This window comes from Dendronephthya gigantea, unplaced genomic scaffold (genome assembly GCF_004324835.1).
Source record: "Dendronephthya gigantea isolate DGI-Jeju-01 unplaced genomic scaffold, DenGig_1.0 000058F, whole genome shotgun sequence".
Taxonomy (NCBI): Eukaryota; Metazoa; Cnidaria; class Anthozoa; order Malacalcyonacea; family Nephtheidae; genus Dendronephthya; species Dendronephthya gigantea.
This window is the reverse complement of record NW_021163068.1, coordinates 1,288,985-1,300,199: the sequence shown is the minus strand read 5'-3', so window position 1 is coordinate 1,300,199 and position 11,215 is coordinate 1,288,985. Positions and strand designations below refer to the sequence as shown.

General features: G+C 33.1%; 1 protein-coding gene across 1 annotated transcript; it reads right to left on the bottom strand.

Moving 5' to 3' along the window:
* Positions 1 to 1,549: 1,549 nt before the first annotated feature.
* LOC114529944 (uncharacterized protein KIAA1958-like) lies at positions 1,550 to 9,692 on the bottom strand. Its single transcript, XM_028551511.1, has 3 exons — positions 9,545 to 9,692; positions 1,785 to 2,453; positions 1,550 to 1,566 (listed from the first exon to the last, which is right to left on the bottom strand). The coding sequence occupies exons 1-3, from the start codon at positions 9,690 to 9,692 to the stop codon at positions 1,550 to 1,552; spliced, it is 834 nt and encodes a 277-aa protein (XP_028407312.1).
* Positions 9,693 to 11,215: the final 1,523 nt, after the last annotated feature.

Sequence of the window (11,215 nt, the reverse complement as noted above, 5' to 3'; positions counted from 1 at the left end):
AGGGACATTTATGATATCGTCCTGAAAGCGATAAAACTGATATCACCTCGTCTCGATTGTGATAACCTGTTTATCACATACTTCTTTTTGATCTATAAAGCAATCGACATTGACTGAAACAAACCTCGAACTGCTCGAGTCAGCCATCTTTGTTTTGACAGCGGCAAATGCAGCGGGACAAAAAGCGATATCAGTGACAAAAAGCGATATCAGTGACAAAAAGCGATATCAGTGACGATATCGTTTTTATGTCACCCTGTTATCGCCCTGATAAAGGCACAAGTATGTGATAAATATATATATATATATATATATATATATATATATATATATTATATATATATATATATTATATATATATATATATATATATACAGTAGGAGGCAAAAGTTTGAGTCCAGTCGTTGTAGAATTCCAGTATTAAATCCTGGCAGCGTATTGGAGTTAAGACATGCGTGCTAGTGTTTCAGTACTGTAAACTATATTAATTGCACACTGTTTTGGTCCTAATGATCTAAATTATAACAAAATAAAGTTCTCATTCCTTTACACTGCCCAAGATGGGTAGGAAAAAGGGCAAAGTGATGGTGCACAAGGACAAATAGTTCCATTAAGTATCGAAGGATTCTTTCCTCGTAAGATCGCAGAAGAAGTGAGAATTTAAAAAGGTGGTATGCAACTAACCTTGGAGAGGTTCGAAGAAACTAAATCATACTCAAGCAAACTTTTAGCTGCTTTGGTCATGCTCGGTTTGGCAATATTGAAAGATATAATAGGATCCTAATTAAAGAAAAGTATCATCCAATTCTTCAAGGACATGGAATTTCATCTGGTACAAAGATGATCGCACGTCTAACTACATGATAATCACCCTAAGCACATGCACATCTTCTATGTGCCAGAAATCGTTTAGAAGCAAACTCATTCTGGTGATCTCGTTGTCATGGCTTTCCACCTCATATTCCAGATCTAAAACCTATGGAGCACTTGTAGAACCGTTTTAACCGGAAGAGGGCGAGGCACAGACCCGCCAGCCAGGCTGACTTGAGGCAAGTGGTCAACGAATGCTGGCAAGGTATTGAACGTGTGACATTAAAAAACCTATGGAATCTATGCGAGCAAGAATAAAGGTCATTTCAAGAGCAAAAAAGAGGGAACTAAGCAATGACATGTAAATGCATGTTTGCACATTAAAATACGTAAAAATGAATATCATAACATCTCATAGTTGTTGTACAGCATGTATTTTTCTGTTTACTTGTTTACTTTTTTCTAGTTCACTTATCGGTAAGGTTTTCTGTAGAATATTAATATATGCTGCTGAAACAAAGAAATACAGTCACTGGACTCAAACTTTTGCCTCCTACTGTATATATATATATATATATATATATATATATATATATATATATATATATATATATATTTATTTAATCTTAAAACAGTATTAGCTGCTACTTAAAGTTTCATGCTTCTTGCAATCATCAGGCAACTGTTCTTAGCTCTGAACTAAGAACAGTTGCCTGATGATTGCAAGAAGCATGAAACTTTAAGTAGCAGCTAATACTGTTTTAAGATTAAATACATAAATATCGCTCTACAAAAATTGTGTTGAGCACTCTTCAATCTACAACAGATAAAAAGCATTTGTTATATATATATATATATATATATATATATATATATATATATATATATATATATATATATATATATATATATATATATATATATATATATATATATATATATATATATATATATATATATATATTGCTTCGTACTTCGTTTCGCGACTCGAAGACCTCCGCTTCTTGTTTTGGTGGGATTTTCATTGAATACAATAGATTCCGAGCCATCGTCGTGTCTACGAATAGTGAAATCTTCCACATATGCGTCGTAGTGATCTTGACGTCCTCGCAAACCCATTTGTTCAGAAAGACACTTAAAATTCGCATTTGTTAGCGCGACTGGCGAGTGATCTCCGAGCGAACCGTTTTCCCACAACGTTTCTTTCTCGCTTTGGTTTAGTGCCTCAGCTTTGTTAGGACGCTTACCCATCCCTTGTTGACGGAGACTGGCTGCTTTGGCGTTTAATGTCTTAATGGACTGGTGAAATGGCTTCGAGGAAATTATACTTTCGCCGTAATTTTTGTCACGTAAGTAGCGATCAATTGCAGCTTGCATTACGCGAAGGCTTTCTGTTTCGTAGTCTGCTCCATTCACTTTTTTTACTTCGGCATAAAATTTGCTTAGATGCTTATCCAATTGTTCATACGAGAAAAGTTCAATTGGCTGAGTTATTCCTCTAGCAGAACACCAATTTGACCAGACGTTCAACCAGGTTTTAGTTGATCTTTCTGTATTTATCTTGACATTAGCGTTTTTAATTTCTTCAATGTCGTTTTCGCTTAAATTTGGGAACCGTGTTGTGTCAGGTTCATTTTCGTCTGCTAGGAGAACAAGTTGGTCATTTTCTTCAGCAAATATATCATTTAAAAGGTCAAAATTTTCAAAATCATTGTCAAATTCCTCCATTTTTAAAAATTTCGCGCCCCAAAAGAAAACAAATTCTTATTTTGTATCCTGAATGCTGATTGGCTACTTGTAAAGCTATGCTGAATTTCATTGGCTGTGAACAAGAGTGCGATTACAGCTCACCAAGAGTGCGATTAATGATTAATCGCACTCCTGTAAACCAATCAAATTGAAGTATTTGACAGAGATTACAGAAGATGGATAATTAATCCCATAACGGCACTGCCGTGGCGTTGTTGTTATATAACATTCAATCACGTGGTACAAATCGACCAATCAGATCATAAGTTTACAAAAAATTAATATTAATGCAGTTTATCTTTTATATTTATCAACTTTATCAAGTACAGAAATACTTATTCCATTGATTTTGTGTTTTTTAGAATGCATGCTATTTGCTTGTGTTTGTGCTTGTGAAACTAATGCGTTTAGGCAAACACACTAGGGCAACGGTAACTGGCCCATAACAAAGAGAAAAACCTGCAGTATTTTCCTTCTAAGTAAATCCTTGTAATTAATATGAAATTTCTACCGTGTAGCCTAACAACATATCAAAAGGTAAAACTAAATTCAAGTTTGTGAAAACTTGTTCATCAGCAACATCGATTTGACCCGTCACTCCTCGAATCCTATTTATTTAGTTTTTCCCGTTTCAAAAAGGTTTATTTACACCAATTCCTGATAAAAACGTGCAGCTCCAACTCCTTTTATAAATTACGCGACAATGTACCCACCCACCCATCTACCCACCCATCTACCCACCCATCCATCCATCCGTCTATCCATCCATCCATCCATCCGTCCGTCCGTCCGTCCGTCCGTCCGTTCAAAGCACTTCATCTTGTACCGCTCATTTTCTGACTAGGTTCTCCAAATTAACTCCAACAATTCTTTAGAAAGACAGCATACCAAGCTCGTAATTCCACGTTTACAACTCTCTTGTACTTTGCCTTCAGGAAATATACCCACTTGCCAGACTGGCCGACAGCATGTTCTACAAATATCTTCAGCATTTCGAACAAATCTACCCATTTTATTGGTATTCCGTCATTTATTATATGTGTATAGAGATTTATGCACAGCAGAATGATGAAATAAAAATCGTATTTCACTGTGTAAATTAATTTCATGCAATTTGATTAGACGTACGATGTTTTTCACGTGTGAAAAATTATCGTATGTCATTTTGGCGGCAATTTGTTTACATTTTCTTTCAAGATGGCGTGGAAATATAGGAGTCAGATTCAAAACATAATTCTCATATTCAAGATATTTTTACATTCAGCGCATTCTCAAATCTGTCGGAAAGAATATTGAACAAAATTACAAAGAAACTGAACGGTAATAAATATGTTTCGTGCATAAAGTTGCGATTTTTGTTGCTCGCAGTGTTTTTGTATATTAAAAGCGTGTCGTTGTCAAATTGATCTCTATACACGTTTAATAAACAAATTACTTCATGGTTGGCTGGTTTGCACGATTTTTATTATGCACTCGTTGCGAAGAATCGCAAACTCACTCGTTCGTTTTGCGATCCTTCACAACTCGTGCATAAAAATCGTATTTATTACCGTTCAGTTTCTTTGTAATTTTGTTCAATATTCTTTCCGACAGATTTGAGAATGGGCTGAATGTAAAAATATCTTGAATATGAGAATTATGTTTTGAATCTGACTCCTATATTTCCACGCCATCTTGAAAGAAAATGTAAACAAATCGCCGCCAAAATGATAAACGACAATTTCTCACGTGTGAAGAATATCTTACGTCCAATCAAAAGCCGTGTATGGCATTTTTTCATACGTGAAAAACATCGTACGTCTAATCAAATTGCATGAATTTAATTTACACAACGAAATAAGATTTTTATTTCATCATTCGGCTGTGCATAAATCTCTATACACACATTATAAATCGGATTGACTATATTAGCTATGTAATACGTGCATTCGTTTCTAATAAAAAATACGCCAAAGTTTTTTTTTTACTTTTACTGCACGGTATATTGATGACGAACCTTAAGCGTTTTTCAACATGCAGATCTTAGAGAAAATAAGATTTAATTTATACGAGGCCCTAACATGCATTATCATCAGAAGGTAGTATAGTTAGACTAAAGACTGATATGTGTTTACTCGATCTCTTGCAACGCTCAGCCCAGTATAATCCGAGATATTTTGATTGTTTGCAGAGGTTTCTACTGGCTCGTAGCCGTCAGTTATACTATTTGTGTCAAACACAAATTCTTGGAGATTAACATCGTCATATATTTGTTGGTCTTCAGAATTTTGAACAACTATTGTCTTTCTTCTTAAACAACGACGATGGGAACACAACAGAACGTGTGCAATGAAAATACCAACGACAATCCCAGCCACGGCGATGCTGAAAAAAATATACCATTTTGTTCGATTATGCGACTTCCTGAATATTGATATTTCTAAAAAAAATGAGAATGGTTTTTCAGTTTGTGAATTAACTTCATTGTTCTAGGTGGGATGGAAGTTTCCCTATATATAATTTTTTTGAATTGTTAGTATTTTTGTCTGTTTATATTAACAAAGGATTATGCATGGCTCGAATTTTCTAATATCCTGCACAATCATTAAATTCTATAACATTATATTATATTACTAGAAATACATGCATGCAGCAACCCCTCGCTATTTCAAACAAAGTACACAATTTCCTGAGCTAACCTGACCTAAACTTATATTATGAAATGACGCAAAACTCAAATTAGTTTTATTATATTTTACCGAATGTATTATAGCTAATGTTTCCATCATATTCAATACAAAAATAATCATATGCATGGTTTAAAATCGAAGTTTCAAACGATTAAGACATTACAAAATCTTCAGAGACAAAGAAACTGAAGCTCGGCTCAAATGTTATTTTATATACTGTAATTGCAGTTGACGGCTAAAAGTTATATACTTTAATATAGTGTGTATTTTTGATATCAAAATTCAAATTACACTTTCAAAAATACTTTTTCAAGTTAAAGCCAAGGTGTAATAGCCTTTCACAGCTTTATGCGTTTGTATAAATCTTCATATATCTTCTTTCTTCTCGTTTTATTTGGCACAAAGTTAATGGTTTGCTTTTGCAAAAAGGTTTACGAAACGATAATTATAAATTGCTGACGTTCTCATTGAAATAAAAACTTTCTGTCTTAACCAATGAGAACGTTTGTTGATTACCAGTTTTTACTCGCGCATGCGCATAACTTACAAAACCACCCAACGTCGACCGTCTATGACATAGAATTTTGACAACTTCAGCAATGTTCTCCCGGGTTCCGGGTGTAATTCCTATAATCTTCAAACCGAATTAGTACCCTCGCAGGCACTCCGCGCCTGCTCGGGGATTATTTGCATTTAAACAGTAAATTCGTAAATCTTTAAAATATATAAATTGATCTTCATTTAATGAATACTCCTAAATAGTGTTAGCTTAGCTAAAATCATGAATGCTTTTTTAGGCCCGACGAAAACAACTTTTGATTTAAGTTAAATAATCAATTTGTGGGAACCACAAATAATTTCAGAAAAAATATATGTGATCTTCCCACAAATTGGTCATTTAACTTAATATTTCACCAGGTCCATGCAAAATTTCAAAAATATTATATGACTTTTGATTTGTTCCTATACATAAAACAATTATTCGAGGAAAAGAAAATATGTAGCTAGATTTACCCCACAGACGAGTTTCGACTGTTTTTTCCTCCACATAAACCGAGCTTTTTCCAACGCATTTGTATATTCCAATATCAGTTCTATCAATATTTTTGAGACTAAGTGCGTTTCGTTCTTTTTTTATGTCTCCAATCTGTGTGCTATCTTTATTCCATGTTATATTGGCTGGAGGAAATCCACCTTTTTCTTCACATAGACATGTGATATTATCTCCAATTTACCATAATTAAATTGGAACAATTAACTGATAAGATGGGCTTTTCTAAAATATGAATTTATACTTAGCGCGAGATGACTTTTGCAAGAGATCGCATTTTTTCTTAAAAACCCATGTAAAAAAAGGCCATATTCTACATAATAGGGACTTGGCAAAAAAGCTCATATAATTCTATCCTTTTTATCACATATTTCGAAAAGCAAAAGACGGCAGAAAACCACTTTCTATCACCGTTAGTAATTGAAACACAAATTTTTGGCACCTCCGAGCATTTATAGTTGTTAATGAATTTAAATTTCCTTTCGTACCATAAAAACGAGCTTCCACTGTTATTTCATCTGTACGAGTGTAGCTTTGTCCAATGCATTTGTATGTTACTATCATTTCTGTCATATTATTGAGAGCAAGTGCATTTTGTTCTTTTTTATGACGCCAATCTGCGTGCTATCTTTATACCATGTTACATTGGCTGGAGGAAATCCACCTTTTTCTTCACATAGACATGTATATTATCTCAACATTTACCATAATTAAACTGGAACAATTGACTGATAGGATTAGCTTTCTGAAATGAAATTTACATTTAGCACAAGATGAGTTTTGTACGAGAAAACGTATTTTTGCCTAAAAGTCCATGTAAAAACTCTGTATTGTACATGCTGGGGACTTGGTAAGAATGTCAGATGTTTCTATCATTTTTATTATGTATTTCACGACGCATAATTTTTCAAGACAAAAATGACAATTGACAAGTACATGATAATGAATTTAAAATAAATTTAACTAAGTGGGCTTGGCGCTTTAGAGAAATGGGAATACCACAACTAACTATAATTACAAAACCTGTTATTCATAGCGCATTAAAATAAAGAATAGGTAAAACGTAGCGTTAGCGACCATTTTCAAAAGAAACAGAAGAAAGATTAAAATAAAAACTTTAAGGTACAGCGTGACTAAAACGGAATTCGCCACTTAAGCATGCTCTTATGCATAAATATTGAGTCCAACGATTGATTCATTAAATAGAAAAAGAGAGAAGTTATTAGACTGCTCTCGATATATCTTCTTATGCCATGCATAGTCATTGAAATTTATTACCAAATAATCGTTTGTTAAATACAAAGCCGGTAGAAAACCACTTTGCGACACCGCTATATATTATTGAAAACAGTTACACAATTTATTGGCGCCTACAAATATTTATAATTCATAATAAATCAAAATTTGCTTCGTTTTGCCATCAATTCGGTCAACTTTAGTTTTCCATCCCCAATTTTTATTTAAAAATATGTGATCATTTCTTCCCGCTTTGAATTGAAGAAAGGAATCATTGGGAATTTAAATACTGCTCTTTAGTTTAAATAATTAAATTTAGTATAACTTTAATTTGTAAAAATCTGTTGAGTTTCACTGAGACACCATGTATCAAGTCGGTATAAGTATAGTTCGCTTCCATGGTATAGATTTTGAATTTCAAATCAAATTATAGGTTATTAGCAGCAATAAGAAAAAGAAAATTCATGTCTATACTGCCATATAATTTTCAACTCGTGTCTGCATCAAATGGGTTTGAATACTGTATATAGCGATAAGAACTAAGAGCACGTACCGTAAAAACGCACTTCCACTGTTATTTCATCTGCAAGATTGTGGCTTTGTCCAACGCATTGTATTTCCACTATCATTTTTATCAATATTATTGAGAGTAAGTGAATTTTGGTCTTTTTTTATGGCGCCAATCTGAGCGCTATCTTGATGCCATGTTACATTGGCTGGAGGAAATCCACCTTTTTCTTCACATAGACATGTGATATTATCTCCAACATTTACCATAATTAAACTGGAGCAATTGACTGATAGGATTGGCTTTTCTGAAATATGAAATTTATTTTTAGCAGAAGATGAGTTTTACACGAGAAAACGTATTTTTCCCTAAAAATCCATGTAAAAACTCTATATATTGTAAATGCTAATATCCTGCACAATCATTAAATTCTATAACATTATATTATTTTACTAGAAATACATGCATGCAGCAACCCCTTGCTATTTCAAACCAAGTACACAATTTCCTGAGCTAACCTGACCTAAACTTATATTATGAAATGACGCAAAACTCAAATTAGTTTTATTATATTTTACCGAATGTATTATAGCTAATGTTTCCATCATATTCAATACAAAAATAATCATATGCATGGTTTAAAATCGAAGTTTCAAACGATTAAGACATTCCAAGTCTTCAGAGACAAAGAAACTGAAGCTCGGCTCAAATGTTATTTTATATACTGTAATTGCAGTTGACGGCTAAAAGTTATATACTTTAATATAGTGTGTATTTTTGATATCAAAATTCAAATTACACTTTCAAAAATACTTTTTGAAGTTAAAGCCAAGGTGTAATAGCCTTTCACAGCTTTATGCGTTGTAAAAATTCATATATCTTCTTTCTTCTCGTTTTTTTGGCACAAAGTTAATGGTTTGCTTTTGCAAAAAGGTTTACGAAACGATAATTATAAATTGCTGACGTTCTCATTGAAATAAAAACTTTCTGTCTTAACCAATGAGAACGTTTGTTGATTACCAGTTTTTACTCGCGCATGCGCATAACTTACAAAACCACCCAACGTCGACCGTCTATGACATAGAATTTTGACAACTTCAGCAATGTTCTCCCGGGTTCCGGGTGTAATTCCTATAATCTTCAAACGGAATTAGTACCCTCGCAGGCACTCCGCGCCTGCTCGGGGATTATTTGCATTTAAACAGTAAATTCGTAAATCTTTAAAATATATAAATTGATCTTCATTTAATGAATACTCCTAAATAGTGTTAGCTTAGCTAAAATCATGAATGCTTTTTTGGGCCTGACGAAAACAACTTTTGATTTAAGTTAAATAATCAATTTGTGGGAACCACAAATAATTTCAGAAAAAATATATGTGATCTTCCACAAATTGGTCATTTAACTTAATATTTCACCAGGTCCATGCAAAATTTCAAAAATATTATATGACTTTTGATTTGTTCCTATACATAAAACAATTATTCGAGAAAAAGAAATATGTAGCTAGATTTACCCCACAGACGAGTTTCGACTGTTTTTTCCTCCACATAAGCCGAGCTTTTCCAACGCATTTGTATATTCCAATATCAGTTCTATCAATATTTTTGAGACTAAGTGCGTTTCGTTCTTTTTTTATGTCTCCAATCTGTGTGCTATCTTTTTCCATGTTATATTGGCTGGAGAAATCCACCTTTTCTTCACATAGACATGTGATATTATCTCCAACATTTACCATAATTAAATTGGAACAATTAACTGATAAGATGGGCTTTTCTAAAATATGAATTTATATTTAGCGCGAGATGACTTTTGCAAGAGAAATCGCATTTTTTTTAAAACCCATGTAAAAAAAGGCCATATTCTACATAATAGGGACTTGGCAAAAAAGCTCATATAATTCTATCCTTTTTATCACATATTTCGAAAAGCAAAAGACGGCAGAAAACCACTTTCTATCACCGTTAGTAATTGAAAACACAAATTTTTGGCACCTCCGAGCATTTATAGTTGTTAATGAATTTAAATTTCCTTTCGTACCATAAAAACGAGCTTCCACTGTTATTTCATCTGTACGAGTGTGGCTTTGTCCAATGCATTTGTATGTTCCACTATCATTTCTGTCAATATTAGAGAGCAAGTGCATTTTGTTCTTTTTTTATGACGCCAATCTGCGTGCTATCTTTATACCATGTTACATTGGCTGGAGAAATCCACTTTTTCTTCACATAGACATGTAATATTATCTCCAACATTTACCATAATTAAACTGGAACAATTGACTGATAGGATTAGCTTTTCTGAAATATGAAATTTACATTTAGCACAAGATGAGTTTTGTACGAGAAACGTATTTTTGCCTAAAAGTCCATGTAAAAACTCTGTATTGTACATGCTGGGGACTTGGTAAGAATGTCAGATGTTTCTATCATTTTTATTATGTATTTCACGACGCATAATTTTTCAAGACAAAAATGACAATTGACAAGTACATGATAATGAATTTAAAATAAATTTAACTAAGTGGGCTTGGCGCTTTAGAGAAATGGGAATACCACACTAACTATAATTACAAAACCTGTTATTCATAGCGCATTAAATAAAGAATAGGTAAAACGTAACGTTAGCGACCATTTTCAAAAGAAACAGAAGAAAGATTAAAATAAAAACTTTAAGGTACAGCGTGACTAAAACGGAATTCGCCACTTAAGCATGCTCTTATGCATAAATATTGAGTCCAACGATTGATTCATTAAATAGAAAAAGAGAGAAGTTATTAGACTGCTCTCGATGTATCTTCTTATGCCATGCATAGTCATTGAAATTTATTACAAAATAATCGTTTGTTAAATACAAAGCCGGTAGAAAACCGCTTCCCGACACCGCTATATAGTAATTGAAACAGTTACACAATTTATTGGCGCCTACAAATATTTATAATTCATAATAAATCAAAATTTGCTTCGTTTTGCCATCAATTCGGCAACTTTTGTTTTCCATCCCCAATTTTTATTTAAAAATATGTGATCATTTCTTCCCGCTTTGAATTGAAGAAAGGAATCATTGGGAATTTAAATACTGCTCTTTAGTTTAAATAATTAAATTTAGTATAACTTTAATTTGTAAAAATCTGTTGAGTTTCACTGAGACACCATATATCAAGTCGATGTAAGTATAGTTCGCTTCCATGGT

Coding starts and splice junctions, on each gene's coding strand:
- LOC114529944 (XM_028551511.1), bottom strand. CDS start 9,692: ATGGAAAAAGATAGCACACAGATTGGAGACATAAAAAAAGAACGAAAC. Junction 2,454..9,544: donor AAAACAGTCGAAACTCGTCT/GTGGGGTAAATC, acceptor TTGTTCTCCTAG/CAGACGAAAATGAACCTGAC.